This window comes from Semicossyphus pulcher, unplaced genomic scaffold (assembly GCF_022749685.1).
Source record: "Semicossyphus pulcher isolate SPU_LCO1_2020_fin unplaced genomic scaffold, fSemPul1.0.p SCAF_25, whole genome shotgun sequence".
In the NCBI taxonomy this organism is placed as follows: domain Eukaryota; kingdom Metazoa; phylum Chordata; class Actinopteri; order Labriformes; family Labridae; genus Semicossyphus; species Semicossyphus pulcher.
Genome location: NW_027211699.1, coordinates 7,041,014 through 7,064,094, shown reverse-complemented (window position 1 = coordinate 7,064,094; position 23,081 = coordinate 7,041,014). Strand labels below are relative to the sequence as shown.

Sequence of the window (23,081 nt, the reverse complement as noted above, 5' to 3'; positions counted from 1 at the left end):
AGTGTGACGGCCGCCCGCCCTCTGTTGGCTGATATGTTCACTTGCACACACAAACGCACACATCTATTTTTGTACATCAGAGTCGCTTTATTTCAGTAAATTTGATAACAAAATGGCTTATTCATTCTGCAGCAATGATATTCTGTCTCTGAATATACATATATATATTTAATAACAGTCGTAATACTATTTCAAAATTACACCAATCTCAATTCCATAGATCTAAACCATTAAAATATGTCAACTTCAGCAAAGATAAAAAGATAAATGATAATAATAAAAATTTTGGACACAGAAAGGTGTGGAGCTGCTAGAGGAAGGGTCATATACTATATTTAAGGTTGACAGAAGCAATTCTTATTAACTGAGACTCATTAAACTGAAAAACGAATGAGGAATGGTTTTAAAGATATTGCAAATTATGCAAAAATAAAATAATATCCTTTGATGGTGATTAAATAAAATCATCAAAAAGACAATGAAAATATAAACCGTTTTACTTTCTTTCAGGTAAACAAACCACAAGTTGTGTCCTTTAACTTAAAGCAGCAATAAGAACATTACTCTGCCTATTCACAAACATCTCTCGAGAACTCTCTAACGAATCTCAATTGAAGGGAAATAAAACTAACAAAAACAAAACTGAATCATAAACTCAAGCTTTACCAAACCAGAAACTGGCTGAATTTTAATGAGGTGAGGTGAAATTTATATTTGGCAAACACATTTGAAGCATATGGGTTTCAGACTCATTTAATCTAGACCAGACACATTACAGTGGGGACTTGCAAAGTTTGAAGCAAATTTAATTGCACTAAAATTAATTATATTCCAAAGTACCGTTAAATAACTTCAAGTTATCAAAAGTGAGTTTCCCTTATCAACTCCTATTCTGGAGAAGGCTTTGACCTCTTATACTTTAGATTTTCATATTATGCATCGCTGCAGATGTGGAGCGATTCAGGCCTTTGTCAGAAACTGACAAACCTCTTCCTCTTTTTTATTTTATTTGTGTCACTTTGAGGCTTCTTCTCGTTTTCAAAAGAGCACCAGGCTTTTGTACAAGCGATGACAGCTTCCATTTCCTTCACTGTCATCTGAGTCTACAAGTCAAGCCACCCCTTGTGGACTGTGCGTATGCTCCTTCCTTGGCTCTCCACAAGCAGCGAGGTGCAGCGCTATAGCTCGGTGCGAGAGCGGGAGATGCGAGGCCCTTTCCTGATCTCTTTCCTCTTCTCTTCTTTCCTCCTCCTCTTCTCCTCCTCCCTCAGGATCTTCTGGAAAGCCTCGGCAGTGTGAAGCACCTAAAGCAGTTGAGGAAGAGTCAGAGAGGCAGATTTTCATCAGATGTTATTTTCGGGATGTTTTATGAAAACAGTTTGATATGCAAACATGTGTCTGTTACTATTTTTACTAGTTGCAAAGCTGTAACTTGGGGGTCCCCTGGGTGTTACAGGTCTTTACTTGTTGCTGCTAAATAGGGGGTCACTTCAATCTTTATGAGTAAAAGACAAGAGTAGGTGGGGGGAGTGTGGAAATACGTGCATGCATCGTACTCACATCATCTCTCTCTGTGCGGTACGGGTTTGTAAAGTCGGGGGCTTTCTCCGTTATCCCCAGCTCCTGTGACATCTGAGAGATTAACAGAATAGACACATGACAGAGGAAAAGAGGAGCAGGGGGCACATTATCATTTGTTCAAAAGAGATACGGAATGAGAAACTATTACATGGCTTAGTTTATGGAAATAGCTCTGATGCAATTTAGGAAGCAGTTTTATCATTAGCTTCAGAGCAAATAGAGAGGAGGGGATCAGACAGTAAGAGTGGGGTTGCTGCGGGACAGATGAGGGCTGCATGCACACTTTCAGGGGTGCAAACTGCTGTTGCTTTGAGTCTCAGAATTAATCCACTATATAATCCTCTTGGCACATTGCTAAGGTCACAGTTAAATCCTGCAAGAGCCGAGTTCATTAACCCGCACATTAAAATAGGAAATACCATTTTATGTGCTTTGCTCCTTTAGGTTTTTCAAAGGCGGCAATGCACCATGGACATGTTTTAAGACAAATGAAGACATTTTGCAGCGATGACAGGGAGGTTATTAGCTGACAATGATGATGTACTGCACAATTTAATAAAGCATATTACACTAAAATCTCTAGATCAACTGTACAAACTGAACAGCTCTGTCACGTCTGTGCAGCAGTCTTGCAGTATTGCTTACCGCTGTGCACTGTATCGCAATGAACTGGTGCAATATTTGTTCTCACTATCTCTGCTGTAGAGAAAAGGATTTATTTCTTCATGCACTTATACGTAATTCTGCATCTTCTCTTCACGGTGGGGCTACGACTGTTTAATCCAGAAATAATTTCATTCATTTCAAGGCCTCAGCTCTTAAACGTGACCAGAAAAACACGTTTTTCCTGTTATACAATCATCATCTTACAAATGTTATATAATTCAGCCAGTCAGGTGCAGAGCTTTTGTAGTTACAACCTCACTGCTGAAGATATCAGAGGACTATGACAAATCTGGATTCAACAGGTAACAGTGGATACAATGGGGCGCTGGTTTAGCTCAGTTGTTAAGCAGGCACCCCATGCACAGAGGCCACTGTCCTTGACGCACTGATCGCATGCTTGACTCCTGGTCCGACGATCATGTGGTGCATGTCACCCCCCACTCTCTACTCCCCACATTTCCTGTCTCTCTTCAGCTGTCAAATCCAATACAGGCAAAAGCCAGTGGTTACAATAGGGACAGAAGAAGTGTATGCCTGCTCTTACAAGCGTGAGGACGTGTTGGTGGGCTCCTCCTGTGAAAACTCCCGTCTGGTTACAGAAATTCAGCCCCCAGCGGAGCAGACCACCCCAGTCAGCGTTCCGGTCGTAGTAGTGGTGGACGATGCGGGGGAAACGCAGCGCCACATCACCAAAAAAGGCTGTATTCTCCACCACATGGGAATAAGCTGTGGAGATATATTGAGAGGAAAAAGGAGAAAGAGGTAGGTTAATTAGAATAAATAAAACAGTTGGACGTTTTGAAGATGTAACTGCAGATTAAACACACACAACATGCTGATAAATAGGACAAAGCAATGAGTCCAGCTCAAGCAAAGAGGGAATACTCTGATAGATGATGGCAGAGGTGGGTTGAATAAACCCGCAAAAAGTGAAGACGGTGTTCTACATATCCAGACAAACAGTCGAGCAGATATTAATGGCACCCACTCGCACCAAAAAAAGATGATGAGGAGGGAGATGAGAGAAAGGCAGAGTGACAGAGGCTGAGCTGATAGAGACGGGTAACAGAGCACAGCACAAACTTGTCAGTCAGAGGTGGTGGAGACAGAATCGGTAACAGATCTGGAAGACACATGAGATATGATGCGAAATAAAAAAAGGTTTATATAGCAGAGTAAGAGAAAGAGAGGAGTGAAGTAAGTCAGACCGTCTTTGATCTTATCGTCCATTGGGAAAGGGTCATCAGGCTGCATGTTGGCCGCAACCAGGATTTGCCTCGAGTCCTCCAACACCTGAAGAATGAGAAAAACGCCCATGAAACCTGCCTCACTATATTTACTCAGGACTAAAGTTATGTTAAAGGACCAATATGCAACATTGACAACTAGTGTCTAAAAAGGGTACTGCAGTCCAAATTCAAAATATTGGAGAGCGTTGTCTCCTCCGCCCCCTCCTCCCTAGACACAAATGTTAGCCTTTCCTGCTTCAGCGTTCGGACCATGGTCGGCACAGGGGAGACTTATTGGTCTGCCTCCGGGCCGAAGGTGCTGCTAGCTTCGGGGCTAACTCACGTCACTTTACTCACACAGCAGAGAGCAGGAAGCAAGACATGGGAGAGCGGCTTCAGTCTTGAGGAGAACGTGGCTTTATTATACACACAGCCTTACGCCGGGGACACACCGGACGAGGAAGCGCTGCGAAGCGCCGTGCAACGAAAATCGCGCGCGTGCCGGAACACTTCCGTTCACACCAGATTTGCATTTCTCCGCGCCGGTCGACAAGCGCCTCTGCTCCTCAGCTGTCGTTTACTCACATTTGGAGCTGTTTTTTCATCATGCTCTCTCTCTCATGCTCTCTCTCTCTGTTTGCTGTGTGTTTTGGTGCGTGCCGCGGCGTGTCTGGTGTGAACAACACAATCGGTTAACATGGAGCCGAAAGGAAACTGGCTCCGCTTCGCGGCACTTCGCGGCACTTCGCGGCACTTCGCGGCACTTCCGCGTCCGGTGTGTCCCCGGCGTTACTGTACAGTCTGTTATTTTCAGTTACCGATAACGCTCTCCGCTGATCCGCTCCGATCAACTCATGCGCACACACTCACTTCCTGTCTCTCTCACTCACTTGCTCCACCACCCGCACTCACGCACTCTTTTCCCAAACAGAGTTACGCTTCTAGTACGACACGAAGATAACGCGGGTTGCTAGGTTGAGGACACTGAACGTACTCGAGCGCAAGACGTGCGCTTTGACAATGACAAGCAACGAGACCTGTGAGCCACTTTGTTTGTTTCATATCTGGCAACCTGGGGTGACGAAATGGGCAGTGGGTGGGATCGCGGCCAAAACACACACAGACGTTCCGCACTGGAATGGAAATTTCAGGAGAATAAACTGGCTGCAGCATTGTTGTTGGAGAAGCCAATATTTCAATTTAGTTTCCTTAATCGCCATTTTATGATAAATTCCAGTAAATATAGAACATATTGTTCCTTTAAAGCAGCTGGAAACAACTGAATGTATTCATATCATGATATTTTACACGCAGGTGTCAGTGCTGAGATTATAGGGAAGCAGCGAATGTGCTAAACACAACTTTACACTTCAGATAAAATCAGGTTTAGAGAAAAGTAGTTTGGATAATAAAGTTAAACTGGGGACATTCTGTCAAGAGGAAGCAGACAAACAAAGCACACAAGGACTGAGATTAGACTCAGTGTAGTGTCCACGGGAGAATATGGAAGAGATACAGGCAGGAACTCTGTTACGCACTCTGTCTCACACACACACACAGCGCTATAGAAATGCTGACAATGTATTTTAGCCACTGAAGGTTGTCTATGCTAGTTGTCCTTGAGAGGCACGCAGATGCATAGATAACTATCCTCCGGGAAACTGAAGCACACTGTACAGCAAAAGCTCGGAGCTTAGTGCGGCTGAATGGCACACCGAGCAGCTGAGTCTGAATTAACATCCGAACGAATGAGAGGAAACATGCTGATGAATGTAATCATTGGATTTGAGGCTTTTGATTCTCTGTAGAGCCACGAACCTTTTTATCCGTCAATCTGCCGAGAGCAGGAGAAGGTTGAGCTCTTAGAAATAACTGTTGCTGTCAGGGTTTTTTTTTTTGATACTCGTGGCCTTGTGTGTGCTCGCTGCTGCCCACAGACTTTGGGGGCATATGATGTGAGCGGGCACAGACACACACACACCCTACCTTGAAAAGTCCTTTGAGCATGATGTCTATGATCTTGTACTGCTGGTTGATGTCGTTCAGCTCCACCAGATTCTTGAGTGCGTTCAGTTGATCTTTCCTCTTGGTCTCAAACAGCCGCTTGTCTGATAAAAGCAGGTCAGGAGGGGACACAGTCTCCACAGGGGCACAACTCATACATGCTAACTCATGCATCCATCTGTCACATCAAAAGGCACACATACTTATTCATGAACATGCATACGTTCAGACATCAGTGACTTGCACACTTTCTCCTCCACAGGCACGCCTGCGCCTTTGGCAGCAGAAGGATACAGATCTCCAGGTTGGAGTCATGTCTCAGCCTGTGCGTGTCAGAGTCGGCCGAGCTGACGACAGCAGCAGCGAGCGCCAGGACCACCGCACACACACTCCGCATGGTCAGCAGGGGTCGGCAGAGAGGCACCCTCCTGAGCACAGAGAAGACAAGCCATCAGATATACCTCGCCTTGTTAAACATCAAAAAGGGTTGTGTGATTATAATCTGTTTACAGCTACAAAAGGAAAACCGAACTGAACACATTTCCTTTTTTAAACAAAGATTTCACTTTCATCTCAAAACAATGAGCTTTCACTGGAATGCCTTTCTTATTCATGAAGCCATTTTTCTTCTCCCAAAGCTGCTAGAAACGCTCTCTCTCCTGCGATATGAATGGAATCTGTGAAGTAGAGCGACATGCTGGGGATAAGTGGTCAATATGTAACACTAGAGGCGGGCCAACATTTGAAGAGCGGCTCCTTATGTTCCTTTTATAAGACACATCTGATGTCTGGCACTTGCATAATCCCCTGAGGAACATTTGCAATCTTTGTACCAGACTTTCTCTCTCTGCGCGCTGCTCCTGGTCCCCCTGGTCTCTCTGTCCAAAGCGATGGTCTTCTTCAACCCTTTCATTCAGTTGCAACTTCCTTTTGCTGAAAGGCTTTTCATACATCGGAGAGGGAGGGACGTTAGTGAGAAGATAAATACAACAGCTAAAAATAGGAGCTCTTGAAATGAAAATTTGATGAAAGCCAAATTTTTAAGTAAGCATTAGCAGAAAACACGAGTAACTGGAGGGGATGAGGAGACAATGTTGATGAAGAGCTACAAGACATAATACATGCATAATTAAGCAAGGGCTCCATCAATGATACCAGCGGAGGGATGCAGGGGGGTGTGGGGCTGGGGGGCATGCAGGGGGAAAGTCTGATTATGAGAAGCAGGAAGAGGAAGGGACGCAAGACACAACAGCTTTCCTGGTGAATATTTCATCCACCTTCACGAAGACATGGTGTTAAAACTGAAAGACGCACAGATTGGAGTGCGGGAGCAAGATAGAGGAGGCGTACGAGGCTGTGCAAGAGGATAATGAGCACGAGGGACTTGATTTCGCAACTGACAGGAGTAATCTTTACAAGCCCGTCTGCCAATTTTGGAATCTGAAGGACTCCGAAGTGAGCAAACGTCTCAGGGTATGAATGTTAATTTAGACTGAATGAGCCTCCTTGAGCATCTCACTCAAATCACAGGGGAAAAGCACAGCTCCTAGAAATACACCGTCCCTCTTCAGTGTGATGATAACATGGACCAACAGCAATCATTTCATACTAAACCTCTCCCCTGTTTTACAGCAGCTTTGCTTTTACAGGACATCCTCTAAAAGCGTGGCAGCCATCCAAAGACTCATATCGTCGAGTCGATCTCATAATATTCTCCTGGACCTGCCAATACACGGGAGACTGTAAATGAAAGCCGACAAGCTCCCTTTTTCTTGCAGCTACTTTCGCTTTATAAGGTTTCTGTGGTCACCGGTATTAAAAATAAAACCGTCGAAGAAGTTTTTTCTTACTGAGTCAGCAGGGAAAAAAGTGCTCCTGAAGACAGCTGAGTGAAGACAATATTCGATTAAGGCCAATTTGTGCATTCTGAGAACATCTTTTGGGTGGCTTCCCAGCTTTCTGAGAAATGCTGCACTAAATATCCTTAAGTGCCGGTCGAAAGAGGCAATATTTCTAGAAAACAGCCCAGGAAAGGGGGCTTTGTGTCTCCTGTGGCAGCCGCTTGTCTGGTTATTTGATGTTTCTGTGTGCTTTCACGCAGCCATGTAGCTCTGACAGATAGCTATGAGCCAGAGGGTTAACACCAGCATAGTTAAACGCAGTGAATACGTGCATCTCCCGGCTGCTAACGTTTCTGCGCAACAGGGCAGAGTGCTGAGACTTTCAGAAGAAGCATAAAAAAGGCATTAAGCGTGGATCAATCATTTCTAATGTGGCACAGGCAGCACAGGAACGAGAGTCTAAATGCATCCATTAACTGTAAGCAGGCAGCCATTATTACACAGGACGGTCATTTTAAAACACATCAAAGTCACATTCACTCACACTTTGCTCAAATTACTCTTGGTTATATCTGACCGAATGAGAGTGACTGTGACACACTGCAGCGTTCATGCTGCTTAGGGAGAAATTAAACCTTTGACAGATAAACCACAAACAGAACATCCATGTGGGGGATTTCTGCCCGGGGTCATTATAGCAGCAAGGAGATGATCCCTATTCCCCCCACACATCAGCTCAGTGCATACAGCTGCTCTTACATTCTCCCCCACTGACTCCTGGACTGGAGGGATTTCCTTCACTCTCCAATGTGGGAGGGCCTGGTTCTGATTTACTCTGTCAGTATGACGCTCAAGTTGGGAGAGGTGTGTTGGCCGAGGGGGATGTCTGAAGGCAGAGTAGCTCTCGCTGAAACCGTGTAAGCCCACGTAATTCTCTTGGCCGGAGGAGATTTTCTTCTCCGCCAACAACAATCCCCCGAGGCAGAGAGGCTGAAGTTTGATTTCCTGTGTGGGCTATCCAGGTTTGTCAGAGAGCCGTGCATATGTAATAATACAACACGTGTAAAAATAGCTCCACTCTGTTTGAATTCCCTGTGTGAAAAAAAAAAATCTAGACTCAAGAGTCCAAACAGTTAAACAACCAGCTGTGGAGGAGTGGATGGAACAAGCAAGATGCCAGATCAGACAGCTGGAGGTGCAGCAGTAGTGGCTCCAGATTCCCCTCAGGCTACCAGGCTGCTGGGGGAGGTTTGAGGTTCAAGGGCTGACACATCATCTCTCTCTCACTCTCCCTCCGCGAGGCTCTCCCCCGGTTATCATTCACGCAGAGGCAGAGCCACGGACATGCGTAATAGTGATGGCAGAGTCTGGATAAAGACTGTCATGTGGACCATCAATTACAGATTGCTTAATTGATTGCATGTCCCCTACCTGACCCGTTACCCTCAGCCACGCGACTGTCTACAGGCATTAATGGGGGAATTCTCTTAATTTTGAGATGATTAAGTCTGAAGCTGTGATGTAAGACCGTATCTACTTGTGCTCCGTAATAGTACATCACAATTATTTATATAAGGTTTCCTCAAGGGGAGCGCTTTTTTGGGTATTAACCAAATACTTGAAGGCGCTCATCGACAAATCGATTGCGCCTGTTATCGCAGCTGTGTGCTCCGAGGGATCCTTCAGCCGACGGCCAGCACAGAAGATGCAGCCGTTAAAGCGCTGAACATTACAGCCACAAAACTCGCGGTTCACTCACCGTGTTGTAGCGAGAGACGGCGGCACCACAAGGCAGCGATTAGCCGACAGCGTTTGCTCCAAAGTAGTGCAGTTTAACCGTTTTATCTCCACACAAGCCGTTAAAGGTCAGTTCGCCAACAAGGGGGACGGGACCGTCAGTTTGCCCCGCTGGATCCGCAGGTGACAACAACCCAGAGGAGGTGGAGGTGTTCATTTACATGCGACTCTCGCTGCTCCACTCCGCCAGCGCCACGATCGCACCGGCTGGCTCGCCTTGGACGAATGACAGCCAGCGGGCGCTAAACACGGAGGAGGATGTTGTTTCCGCACGGACGACTTAAGCTGAGACGCCACCAGAGTGTGGGATGCGTTCCGTTTCTCTTATGTGTATCCTCTTGGCATTTTGCCAGCCACATTTTAAAACAGTATTAAAAAATCAGAGAATGTTAGGTAGTTTAAATGTATTTGTGGGACTTGTGTACATATTTTCAAGAAAGAACCCGTTTTTAGTTTGTCTTTGTATTAAATGAACATGAGTGAGCCACCACCTGAGAAATGAATATGTGTTTCACAGGAGTATAAAGAAGGGGAGCATAACTATGTTCCTAGAGAACTATTCTCACATTGGTTGGAAATATTTCAAATATAAGGTCAGAAAAAAATTAGATTCAGAGCATGTTTGATTTTCTAAATATATTTAGGAAAATTAAGAAATTCCATTAAGAATTAGCAAGGTTGTATCTGCAGCATATTATTTTTAAAGCGTACTGTTTGGGGGATAATTTACTTTTAGGTGTACATCTGTTGAAGAAAGAACTTTTATTTTACCTTTTAATTAAATTAACACTAGAAAACACTCTGTCCTGTTAAACTGAGTCACTACCAAATAAATCAATAGGAGGTTCACAGGAGTGGATACTAATTGTGATCAATTTGTTGTACAGCTTACAATCTACAGATGTCACACAGATGAAAACTACACCCTTGAATTTTGCAGGTTAGACAGCTTTCTTGACCTTTGACATTGATCAGTACCCATTTAATTAAAGGTCCTCTTCAATAAAGGAAATTCTGAGATTTTATTAGAACTTTTTCAAACACTGACATCTCCAATCTTGCATGTTTCGAGGCCTCGTCCACCTCACAGTCACTGTCAAACACACAATTTCCTGGGCCCTTGATAACTGCGTCCCTGACTTGGATGAAACCTTCTCTCTGTGGTTATTTCAGACTAAAGAGGTGGTGAGGTGTAAGATGAAGACTGTCGCTGCTATAACCAGGTCAAAACCTTCTCTGGTTAGTATTTAATCTCCATTAAGTGGCTTGAATCACAGGGATTTCTATTTCTACAAAGTCAAATGGCCTCTTTCATTTTGGTCACAATCCCTTGAACTCACTGGATTCCTTGAAAAACAGTCTTTTTCATTTGCTTGAAAAGGCCTCTGTTACAGAATCCATGAAAACAACTTTGCTATCCCAATAACTGTCATATTTCATATCAACACAAACATGTTCAAGTAACTTTCTATGTCTGAACTGTGTCCTATAGTGGTCTTAAACTGTACCGTAGAAGGGACAGCGTGATGCTGCATCAAGAGCAGAACAGAAAACAAACTAGGAATACAGGAATTAAAGAAGTGTAACAATAAATGAACAACTAAACAAACAAACTGCCGAACTGAGGGCGTAGCAAAAAAACATAGTATCAGTTTGCTGGAACATCAGTCGGCTTTTATGGTAAAGTCCGACAGACAGATGGTCACATCGCCAACACGCCTGGTGAGAAAAGTTAAGGAGCTTAAAAGCAAGAAGAGAAAGGTGTGTGTGTGTGTGTGTGTTTATATTTGACTATATAACTATAATTAGGTTTCTCTTGAATGTATGGATCCTGTTTCCAATTAAACCCAAGTGCAAACTACTGCTTTAATCACGGTTGAGCTTATTGAGCTTGTTAAAGATGCATCTTTGTTCTATCAATGTGACAATATTGTCTTTATGACAGTAGCCAATTAGGCTAATATCACACTGAAGGGACAGACTGGAGATATGAGAGAGTGTGGGTGGGTGAAAGGAAGGATGAGTGTGTGTGTTTGTGTGTGTGAGAGTCAATCAGCACAGCAGATGTACCAAGCCTTTTAGCACCGACTCTGTCTACGAAACAGTAACGACTCTGTGTTGTACGGCACACTTTGATGGAGATTAAGAGAGAAGCACAACACAGAAATTCGATACATTGCGAGAGAAAATCAATGAGGATACTCTGCTGCTGACATTTGATGTGCAGTATGAGCATCTTTCATGTGTGTGTGTTTGCATGAGTATGTGTTGGCGCAACACCCTTCAGACTCTAACCTAACAGAGGCATGCTTGAGGTTTCTGCAGTTATATGAAATGACGTACATGTATAGGTGAGGGTGCATGTGCTTGCATAATATATTCAGCGTGTCAGCTTGTGTTGTTTGTTCAGGTTCAGAGGTGTTAATGAGTGTGTTTCACTTGGGTGAGGGATACAAGACGTTGCTGCGCAGAGTGGGGCTGCAGCTCTCGGCTTGCATCTGTAGGCCAAGGGACTCCATCATACTCATCACTCTCTGCTTGTGCTCCTCTGTGGGTGGCGGCTGCAGGACACTGCCTTGGATCTGCACGGACAAAGCGAGGACTTTGTTTTGTTAAATTAAAACAGCAAAGAAGAGCCGGGGAGAGGCGGCATAATGTGTGAAAAAGACAACATATTAGAACGGAAGAGATGGAGCAAACAAGTACAAGACATAAAGCTGATGTGGGGACTAATGTGTGAATCAGTGCCCAAACAAAACCCTGAAAACTAAAGAAAATACATCGTTAACAAAATCCTGAGATAAGCTGACAAAAGACAAATTCTTGTTTACAGATACAGAATACAGGAGGGAGCAGAGGGAGACTCATACTCACACCTGGGATTTGCCGAGAGCTAAATAAGCAACCAAGACAGGAACCTCTTCGGTCCCAAAAACAAAACGATTTATTTCAGCTGTCACAAGCCTGTGAAGTGGATAAAAATGTGCACAAAGGCCACGAAGCAGCAAATAGAGCTATACATTAGATGTAACAGTATACTGTCGGCAATAAAGAGCTGTGAACAAACACAGGCAGCAACAAGAAAATGAAAATATTCACAATCAAGAGAAAACGTTTACAAAATTCCAAAGGTCACAGTGCGTTTCCAGCAGCTCTGAGCAGACAGAAAGGAAAGGATTACTGTTTATGCTTGTTCATGAGGAACTGCCAAGTACCGACACAGAAGAGCGAGTGCCTGCAGGAGTCAGAGGTTCAAAAACTTAAAGTTGCTATAAAGCACTCGACTGAATCCAGAGTTATTTGCAACACACATTCACATCTTGCCTGAAGATCGGAGAGTGTGAGTGACAGCTGCATGCTCAAGCTGGTGTGTTTGGGAATTAAACACTGGTGCACTAATGATAAAGATAAGCGCTCAATGAAGAAACCCCTCCCCTTGTACCCTCATCGCAATACTTACAATCACCCTACCACGTGACGCAACCAAAGCAGCATTGCAAACAACAGACCCAGGCTCCCTTCGCCGGTGTTAGGTTAGGTTACTTCATTTGTACCAGCATGAATATTTGGTTTACAGCGAGTCAGCCTGACAGACGTGGTAAAACACAATACACAACCAACAAACAGCGTTTCGTCAAGTTAGGCCCACAACACCTGGGGGAGGCTCAACAGAACCACCTTCCTCCATTGTAGCTCTCTACGTCCAACAAAACTTTGTGCTAACAAAGCATTACATGCAGGACGAGGACTGTGGCCTCTGTACACGGGGCGCCTGCTCTACAAACCGAGCTAAACCAGCACCCCATGTACAGAGGCCACAGTCCTCGTCTTCTGATCATTTGGTGCATGTCATCCCTTAAGCTCTGCTCCCCATATGTCCTGTGTCTCTTCAGCTATCCCATCATATATACTATACTATATCCTATAGCAGACATGATAAAGATGTTACAAAATACATGAAGGTGAAATATTTTACTGTGTAACCCTTTAAAAACATCAAAGCAGAATTTTAACCATATTATCAGACTGTTGTTGTGAGCTGCAGCAGCTACAGCATCGTTCTTAAATCACCACGATCCCTGCTTTGTCATCAAATTATCATCATGTTCTCTTTCTGCCTGGACTGGCTTGGATTTTAAGTGCACGGGCACGGATAAGAATTGATGTTAGGGACAGCACCATCAGTCAGAATGGAAATACCTACTTCAGTACCTCAAGGTTGGAACATCAGTCAGAGTAATCAGCAGCAGCAATGCAGCACCAACAGATAAAACAAGTGATGTGTTGCAAAGGTTAAAGCTAGGGATGCATGATTTTGGATTTTTTGCTGATATGCCGATATTTTCCAACACTTTTTGCCGATTTCGATACCGATATATTGGGCACATGTTTTTTCCCACCTCATTGCAGAGAACATTAAGTCCCCCCTGTAGTGGAATTGATATCATGCCTACTCTTAATGAAGTGGCCCACTGGCAGATGCAGAAATAACATAATGCAGTGCTTTTTAAAATGTGCACATTCACTGGGCAATATAAGTACTTAAACTTAGGTTATGTACAAAATGACATATTATTTGTATGCAACATTTTCTTTCAAATAAAACTGTAATATTCAGACAACTTAGACACTCTTGGATGATGAGATTTGGCCCCTCCTTGCATGACCGATGCTGAGCAACCATTGCAAACAGCAACCTTGCTGTCAGTTTTGGAGAATTTGAAAATGTGCCATAGTGCAGACATCTTGCACCCTTCTTCACGCTCGACGGAAGAGGTGTGGTGCATGTAGTGCGCCTGCACACTTGCACCGAGTTAATGTCGTAGCATTGACTCGGTGCTGTTTTACTGTTGGAAAATATCGGCAGAAAAATGACATATCTGCCGATGCCGCATAAGCATAATCTGCGTAACATAATGTGCCGATAATATCGTGCATCCATAGTTGAGGCTGTTTTTATTTTGCAACAGACCCATCGAGAGACTCTAGAGGATGGTATTTTGCTGAACAGACAGGTGAACGAATAAACAAAAGCTGTGTACCAAGAGTGTTCAGTAAATGAAAAAGACCAAGAGGTGAAACACAGGTGAATAAAATGGAGTTAGAGAAAACAACTCGGAGAGCAAAAAAAAAGGGAGAGAGGAAGCGAATGTAAAGTGAAAGGCATAGAACAAAAAAATAGAAATAGTAATGACTTAGAGGGTCCCTCCAGTCTGGGGGAAGTTATTACAAGTCTGCAAGCATTAGAAATTATTAAAAGGGACCCTCCCCTAAGAGCAGCTCTGATCTGCCAGGGTGATTAAAGTATGCAGTCCAAGCTAAGCCTTAAAACTGGCCACTGGATCATATAGATGTACAGTTGTAGTCAGGAGGACAAATGTATCAAGAGTCAGAGTGGGACACTGCCAAAGGCCAAAGCTGCAAAAGCAAATGATGCTGGTGCGCTGAAAGTATATGCATGCACGCCTGCCTGCCTCCACACTCAGACACTCAGTCGGCGGTCATGTCAGGACTCACAGGGAGGAAGTAAGACTGTGATGTGATACCAGAGATCACTGACAGAAGCGCACAGAGGACTCGCTTGCAAACTGGGGTTTCCCTTCAGTCAGCAGGCAGAAAAACAAAACCTATGTAAATAGTGAACTTCAATGTGTGTGTGTGACAGATTACAGGGGAGATGACAGGAGTGAAAACTCATACTGTCTTGAGACTGTAAAGTGTCTGTCTCATTGAACTCTGCCTCTCCTAAACTGCCTTGATGTCTCCAGAAAGACACAGATACATACACGGTGTACACACACGCACACACACACACACGCAGGCACCTACAAAAACAAACACATGCACACAAATTCACACAGTTCAGGTTCCCTGGCACACACTGCACTGGGAGCTGCAGTGTGTGCCATCATTCTGTCACTCTGATTCTGAGCTACTTTCAGAATACTGAGTGGGTTTATATATATGATGGCAAATTCAAGCTAAGTATGATGTGGCTGCTATTCCTGCAGCGCTTTATAACGTCCTGAAGCAAACCCAGGTGGACTCTGTTCATCTGCTACATCTAGGACATAGCAACAAGTTCACAGAGAATACCTGCATTTTAAGCAACTTCATAAAATATCACATTTCATCTTGGGATAATCTAATCTAAGCTAACTATAAAACCGGAGAGCAGAGCAAAAATCACAGTTGGGCAAATCTGTTTTCACCAGTTATTGTGCTCAAAGTCCACCTTAATGATTTGTGGAACTCAAACATTCATGTTAATTTTTTACATTTTCCAGCAAGGGCAGGCTCAGTTGTGGTAGTGGTAGCTTGCTGTGACACATACAGTAGCTGCCAGGGGAACTGCCAGTAGCTACTGCAACCTGCCGGGACCTGACAGAGCTGTAGTGGCAGTTCTGGTAGCTGCCAGGACCTGCCAAGGGAACTGCCAGTAGCTACCACCACCTTCTGGGACCTGTCAGAGCTGTAGTGGCAGTTCTGGTAACTGCCAGGACCTGCCAGAGAAACTGCCAGAAGCTACTGCGACCTGACAGAGCTGCCGCATCTTCAGTTCTGGTAGCTACTAGAACTTATAATAAACTAATAACCCGGCAGGTCACGGTAACTACTGGCAGTTCTCCTGGCAGGTAGCCGGTAGCCACTATAACTGCCACTACAGTTCTGGCAGGTCCCAGTAGCTACTGCCACTTCCCCTGGCAGGTCCCAGTAGCCACCATAACTGCCAATACAGTTCTGACAGGTCCCTGCAGGCCGCAGTATCTACTGGCAGTTCCCTTGGCAGGTCCTGGCAGCTAAGTGATGTGCCTTGGCAAGCTACCGCTACCACAGTTGAGCTTGCCCACTCTCACATATTTTCTGTTTGCACTGTTACAGGTGAAAACTAAAAATTAACTTTTGCATGTGAAAATCTAAATTAAACTGCGCTGCCTCAAGTATTTTTTTGCCATATGAACTTAAGCTCCACAAAACTAATTTCTGAATGCACCTCTGAGAACTCGCACCTCGGGGGCTCTACTTTGATGGCAGTAGAAAGACTAAAAAAAGTCCCACTTCTACATGATGGTTTTGTTCAGATCTCAAAATTCTGTTTCTATCAGTCAAAGTATATATTTGACCCAGTTTACTTAATCATTCACCGAGCGGCAGAGGTCTTGCCACTGAACAACACCAGCAGTAAAAGTTTAAGGATTCAAATAATTCATATTGGCAGGAGGATACCTTGACTTTGTGTTCATCTGTCTCGTTTTCAGAAATTAGACAGCAAGTTCAAATAGTAACCTGACTTGGCAGCTCAGACTGCAGTTATGCATTTATTCCATGAATACTTTAACTATAACCGGGACCGATGGGTCCCTTGTGTGTCTTGCTTGTTGCCCTGGTTGTATTTCTCGCCTTGAACGGCAGTCGGGAGCTACAAGGACTTGTGATTTATTCAATTTAATATTTCTAATGCAAATGAATAATCAATGATGACATCCCAGAGCCAAATACATTTTTATCATTTATAGCTCGGGTTTGACTTCTTTGAATCTTTTAAATTTGCCCTCCTATGATCACAAATAGCTGAAATTATGGAGCAGAGCTGAAGGTCCATGTTTAAGTATTTCTCCACTTGTATTTGGTATTCCAGGAGCTCAACAGTATCCATGTTTTGACTTGTAATTTATGGACTTAACTGAGCCAAAGCAGGCTGTAGTAATTTCTGTGACTACATTCGGATCATTTGCGCCAACACGACTAATATATGTCAAAGGGTATTTATGATGAACAGCTGGACTCCTGAGTTAATAGCATCGACAAGCCCAACTAGAGAGCAGAGTGCCTGACAATGAATGATACAATTAAATTGGGAGTGGGGTGTGGAGTAGGCGAAGCACAAGGCTTTCTGTGTGAGATCTGTCCCAGACAGGTGGCTAACAGGCAGGATAGTCAGTGTGTGTTTGCAGAGGTGGATGCATCAGCTCCATATGACAGGCCACAAGTCATCGACAGCAGGTGTAGAGCAGGCCATGGAGGCTCCAGGAGCCACAAATGAGCAACACCACCTCCCAAGCAGAATGTTTTGATATCCGACTGTACGCTTGGCATTGTCTCTGCAATTGCAACATTAAACTGGAGCCCCAATTTAACCGTAACCTGTCACCACTATGTAACATATGATGAATTTGGCAAAAAACATTCTCAGTGTGCTGCTGTACTGCTGCTGTGCAGAAAGCTGGTATTTTATTTCTATTAAAAAACAGTCTCTGTCCACGCATCCCCTGCTGTCACTGTATTTTGCTGCCTGCGCTGTTCTTCACAGAAAAACAGAAATTTAAAGTCAGTTATATAAACACTGCGTGAAACTGACACTTTGTATGAACTTAATGTTTTTTTATTCATTCATATCACAGACTGTATAAAAAGATGGACGACATGACAGCTCCCTAAAAGTGAAGCCAAACTTTCTCTATCGCCCCCTGCTGACTGGCCTTCTCCATGTTAACAGATGAGACATGAGTCACGTCAAATACATTTTCCTCAAACATGGTTTCTGTCATTATAGTTAGTTCTTATCATGCTGATTTACGTCTTTTTTAATTAGTTATTTGCTGCTGTAAAAAGGATGATTGACAGCTCTGTTGACTAATACGGCTCCTGCAGCCGATCTGTTCCAGATTAACAGTAGAGGAGGAAGGAGAGGAGACGTAACTAAAACAATCACTACAGTCATTGAAGTTTACATATCTGTGAATGTTAACCTCAGACCGACACAAAGAAGCTGTTCTGCTGTTAAATACGCCGACATGTCGGTTCCTTGCTGTTTTTTGGTAAGTTGAGTGTGTGTTGAGTTTCGTGGAAGTGGCTAAGGCGGTTCCACCCCGATACTGCGCAGCTCTGGCTCCAACTGACATCACCAGTGCTAGATGGCAGCGTCCATCACGGGGTGTATTTTGGCTTCAATTGTGTACAATGAGAGTAGATAGAGACGCATCGTCCATCTATATATACAGTCACTGCTTCATATAGAGAATGTAGATATTGATGGGTGACAGCATGTTAAAGCCCGACTGTTATGTAAATCCAAGCAGTCTAAGTGTGTCCTACATTGTTTTATCTTGTGTGTGTGTTTGAGTTTGCACACCATGAATCGGTGTACCTGTGTGAGGAGCTGCCTGAGGGCCTGTGCGGCATCCTTGCTGAGCTCTTTCACCCCCCTCCTCTCTGCTGCCTCCATCACCTGGAGCAGGTCAGGCTCCCACAGCACTGCTGTGCTGCCATGCTGCAGGAGCTGCAGAAGACACAAACACAGATTCCAGGGGAAAAGTTAAAGGTATACTAAGTAGCATTTTCCTAGAAAAATTAAATATAGACATTAACAAATATAATATAATATAAATCATCACTTATGGGTCTCTCATACATGCGTGTTGGTAAGTGTGTGTGCAGACCCTTGTGAGACCCTTCCCTCTGCATCTATTCTGTTGTTTTGCTTCAAACGGGACGTTTTTAGGAGGGGCGCTGTTGTGTTTCCCTGAGCCAATCACAGCGTACAGGTGAGTGTGGGAGTGGTTCAAATTAGCAACTGGGCCCCGTTCAGACCGCCGAACATGGCGAAAGAGCGATGCAGAGTCGGCCTTCTTTATGTTGGACGGGTAGGTGCCTCAAACCGGGTAGGACAAGCTAACCGGCGGTTAGCATGCTAGCGCAAAGCTAAACTGCGGTAAGCATGCTAGCGCAACGGTAACCGGCAGTTAGCATGCTAGCGCAAAGGTAACCTTGATGCTGTTGGTGTGAGCTCGGTGGGGTGGGCGTGTTCTCGCACGAGAGAGTGAGAGGGAGCATCTGGTGACGAAGAGCCCAGGAGGAGGGGCCCAGTTTGAATATGTTGTCGACAAAATGCAAGGGAAAACCCTACTTATTATACCTTTAAAGGAAAAAATAAAAAAATGAGAGACACAGATGCAAGCATGAAGAGTCAAAGCAGCATTTAACATGTCATCACTTCAAAGCGATATTCTGGTAGATCAACTTTTGAAAAATCTAAAAACTTGGGAAAGATGGGGAGCACAGGCCCTCACAAATCTCCAAAATCTGGTTTCTGAAATCTCATATGTGAGAGGAGGCCCGATGGCTTACAGCTGACAAGTAGCTCCTTTTCTGATTTCACTGAATAATAAAAGACAGAAAGCATTTAGAGCCTCACTTTAGAATAAACAGTATGGTAATATTGTTCCTTTAATTTGCATGTGTTGTACTGTGTCGGTCTGCATAACACTGCACTGTACTCACCCTCATTACTCATATGCTACATACCACGTCTATGTTTTTATTACCTTCATTAACTTTTGATACTTTTAATATCAAATATTTATTACTGCTCAAAACCATGCGCAAGAATTCAGACTCGATTCTAGTGGTGTGTGTGTGTGTGTGTGTGTGTGTGTGTGTGTGTGTAAAACCACTCACAACTGTGATGAGTCTGAGAACGGCAGGGTGCAGAAAGAAGTTCTCTCCTGAGCTCATCATGCAGTGGAGGAGGAATCGACTCCAAGGCTGACACAACACGTACTTTGCTAGCACACAGAAAACAAACCCGCAGGGAGAAAGGTGACAAGACAGGACGCCTCACTCAAATCAATTCTGTTTCATGTTGCTGTGTTTCTCCAATGAAATACCTAAAAAATGTTGATGTTTGAAAACTTTCAAAGAGCCACAACATCAAGACGTACAGCAGGCACATAAAAAAAACATGCACGCGTGCTACAGGGTTGAAGACGGAGATGATATGTAACATGCATGTACAGCTACACTCTTTCCCCCTCACACAAATACACACTCTCAAACACACGTACTCTCCCGCACATGCGCTGTTGTTGGTCGAACACACACGTACAAATAATCTTCACCCATTTCTCCCAAACTGTCTCTCAGTCTGATACCTGTAGTTGGACTCTTCCTCTGAAGGAAACCCAGCAGGGAGCTTAGACAGTTGACTGTGGCTCTCAGCAACAGCTCGTGCTTCTGAGGATAAAAGACAAGTATACACTAAAAAGGAAGAAGAAAGGAACATCTTTCAGCTGTTAAATGTCATATCACTGCAAAAAAATAGAGTCTACAGGATGCACAGGACACAGACAACACACACACACCCACAGACACATGCTCACCAGAAAACAAAAGAAAGAACAAGGGAACACAGAGAGAGCGTCTGGGTTTAATAATGCATGTTTCTCCCACAGTGGCGGTGCTGGCACTATGTAGTGTCCAAAAATACGGAAGTAGGCCAGGCGGGTATATAGACGACAGAGGAGGGTAACACCCTAATCCTGAGGCGGACGGGAGAAGATAGGAGAAGGAGGGAGTCAGGGGGATGAGCGGGACAGGATGAGATGAGGGAGAGATCGGAGAGGAAGAGGGTAGATGAGGAAATTAAGGTAAATGAGAGAAAGAAAGTGGAGGGGAGAGCGTGAAGGAAGCAACGAGGAAAGCAGCTCTGGATCCTATAGCCACTAAACCGGAGCATCAAGGGAAAAGAGGAGGGGAAAAAAAGAGGAGAGAAGCAGAGAGAAGGGAACGGTTACTCATATCAGCTGCTGAACAGCAGACTACAGAGCACTGAACCATAGAGCTGAGGCTCAGTTCAGCCCGACAGAGAAGAAATGCCACTGGTGTGGAACCAGGGGCTGACGCACTGTAAAAAGGCATTGGATAAAAAAAGGAATACTTTATGCTCGATCCCCATTATCCCAATAGTTTGTATATTTCATCCTCATTATGTCTAAACTCAGGAATATTAACATCTTCTTTAAAAATGTTGTTTACTTGTGTTTGAAAATGTACTAATTAACTTCAAAGCTGGCGTCTTTAATGCTTCTTATTGATGATATTATTATAACCAGTGTACTGGAAAAGCCCGGTCCCAGCTAGAAATGTTTTGTTCAAAGAACGTTCTGAGAATGTTACGTGCAATGTTCTGGTAACATTTTGAGCAGGAAGTTTTTATTTGGTTCCCAGAATGTTCCTTTTAATAGTAGGAGAACGTTGCAATGAGAATGTTCAAATCACATTTCAGGAACGTTTTATAAATCACATTCTCAAAGTTCAGGCCGAACTAACATCCTGAAAAGATCCTCAGAATGTTGCAGTGAGCATGTTCTACCTTTGTTTTTATGTAACATTGAGCAAATGTTTTATAAAAGGTGTTCTGACGTCCCAGGCCTCAATAACATCCTGTAAATATCTTCACAATGTTGCAGTTAAAACGTTTTGTCTTAGTTTAAGTTTTAACGTTACAAGAACTTTATTTGAAATGATAAACATCCTTAAAACGTTCTTTGAATATTAGATTAAAACGTTTTCTTTCAAACGTAATTAGAACTTGTAGGTAATGTTAGACAATGTTATGGGAACGTTCCCTGCTAGCTGGGGTTGTATTGCACTTTATGAACTGAAGCTTGTCCTGGGCTATTTGATAGACTCATTCAAATACATCACAGACTTTTTCACAACCTCCCTAACAAGTTTGATTTCTGTTGTTCAAACATCATTTTGATTACCTCTCATCCCCGGCAAGGACATCTGTGTTAACATATCTGTGTCTGCATTGGCTGTGAAGTTTGAATGACCTGCTACGGCATCACACTTGCAGGTCTAAAAGCAAATCATGTAGCTATAGCTCATGTTTATCTGGATGACCTCTGAGCGTCTGTTTATATATGAATTACTTGTTAATCTGAAGTCTAAATCAAATACTTAGGTGAATGCTGGTGCAAATTGAGAGCATCCATTCCCTAACTTTTCCAAGCTGCTTATATTCGTCAGAGTCAAAAGGAACAGCATTAGCGGAGACATTAATGACACACTAATGTTTGTAAAGTACTGCATCTTGAATACATCCATAAGGAAGCTTATTGCATTCATCAGAAAATCAGAAAATCAGTTTTTCCAAATTAACAAGATTCTTCAAAACCCTTCAAGAGGCTCTCACATGCACACACTAAGGTCGCTGGCTCTGTGGAGTCGACAAACTAACAACAATACCATCTATATTTATTAAAGACATGAGTATCTCCCAGTGTCTCAACCCCAACCCAAAATAAAACAGGATTAAACTCAACAGGCGGGACATGCTTTCGTTTATAAAATTGATCTTTTGTGTAATGACTGTTACAAGTGTAAGATTTTAAAACTTTATGGATATAATTTTTCATGCATTTCACTGTGCAAAAAACAATCTTCACTCAAGTCACTATATCTTTAATAATGTTGTATTACTACTGCTTAGTCTCACAATTTTTATCAATTAGGACATTTTTGTTTTTATCTTGTGCAAATAAATAAATAAAAATAAGTAAATGAGAGCTAATCGCAGGATTTGAGGTATATTGTTAATACAGAAAAACCGAGCAGAATTCTTTTAGATGAAAACTTTTCTCATAATTCTAAGATAATTAAAGCTGCTGTGAGGAACTTTTAGTTTATGTTGATTTTGGCGCCCCCTGTGGACAAAGCCGTACCTCTTATCTCTTTGCTGATTTTGTCCTGTACGTGCTTAAGTGGTGGTTTTTAACAAAAAATCTCATCCTGTTGTCTTTTAAGAGTCATATGTATCACTCATGTAAAATTTTTACTCTGGAAAATGTAAACAAAGGCAGTGTGCAGTTAATGGCTTCGTCTGATACCTACCCCCCGCCAGCAGTTTCAGGCATTAAATCTATATAGAAATAATCAATCTTGTTGCTGTTGGCCTGGTTTGCTTTTGTAGGTCATAGAGAGTCAACAGAATTAATTTCAGTCTGTTTCATAACCAGCAAAAAACTGCTCACAGGAGCTTTAACTACTTAATTCGGAAAAATAGAGTGTTTTTCCCCCCTCAAGTGAATGCAATACGCTTTCATACAACCATCAGTTATCTTAAGACAAATTCAATGGGCCAGCTTAAGGACAAAGTGAATGTCATTGAAAAAACGTT

At 43.3% G+C, this 23,081-nt stretch overlaps 2 protein-coding genes across 2 annotated transcripts in view; both read right to left on the bottom strand.

Annotated features, from left to right (window-relative positions):
* Positions 1 to 86: 86 nt before the first annotated feature.
* Positions 87 to 9,326, bottom strand: ccdc134 (coiled-coil domain containing 134). The gene is made up of 7 exons (XM_069676029.1): positions 9,081 to 9,326; positions 5,775 to 5,908; positions 5,463 to 5,584; positions 3,456 to 3,540; positions 2,792 to 2,973; positions 1,561 to 1,632; positions 87 to 1,304 (listed from the first exon to the last, which is right to left on the bottom strand). The coding sequence occupies exons 2-7, from the start codon at positions 5,875 to 5,877 to the stop codon at positions 1,179 to 1,181; spliced, it is 690 nt and encodes a 229-aa protein (XP_069532130.1). The 5' UTR covers positions 5,878 to 5,908; positions 9,081 to 9,326; the 3' UTR covers positions 87 to 1,178.
* A 1,456-nt stretch (positions 9,327 to 10,782) lies between these two features.
* The window catches only part of LOC138603963 (meiosis inhibitor protein 1), a 57,417-nt gene continuing 45,118 nt past the window's right edge, over positions 10,783 to 23,081 (bottom strand). The window contains 5 exon segments of the mRNA XM_069675743.1: positions 10,783 to 10,837; positions 11,573 to 11,700; positions 18,267 to 18,398; positions 19,577 to 19,683; positions 20,050 to 20,131. Of these exon segments, the coding sequence (XP_069531844.1) occupies positions 10,783 to 10,837; positions 11,573 to 11,700; positions 18,267 to 18,398; positions 19,577 to 19,683; positions 20,050 to 20,131 (504 nt within the window).

Coding starts and splice junctions, on each gene's coding strand:
- ccdc134 (XM_069676029.1), bottom strand. CDS start 5,877: ATGCGGAGTGTGTGTGCGGTGGTCCTGGCGCTCGCTGCTGCTGTCGTC. Junction 3,541..5,462: donor TGCTCAAAGGACTTTTCAAG/GTAGGGTGTGTG, acceptor CTCATTCTTCAG/GTGTTGGAGGACTCGAGGCA. Junction 1,633..2,791: donor ACCAACACGTCCTCACGCTT/GTAAGAGCAGGC, acceptor TTAATCTCTCAG/ATGTCACAGGAGCTGGGGAT.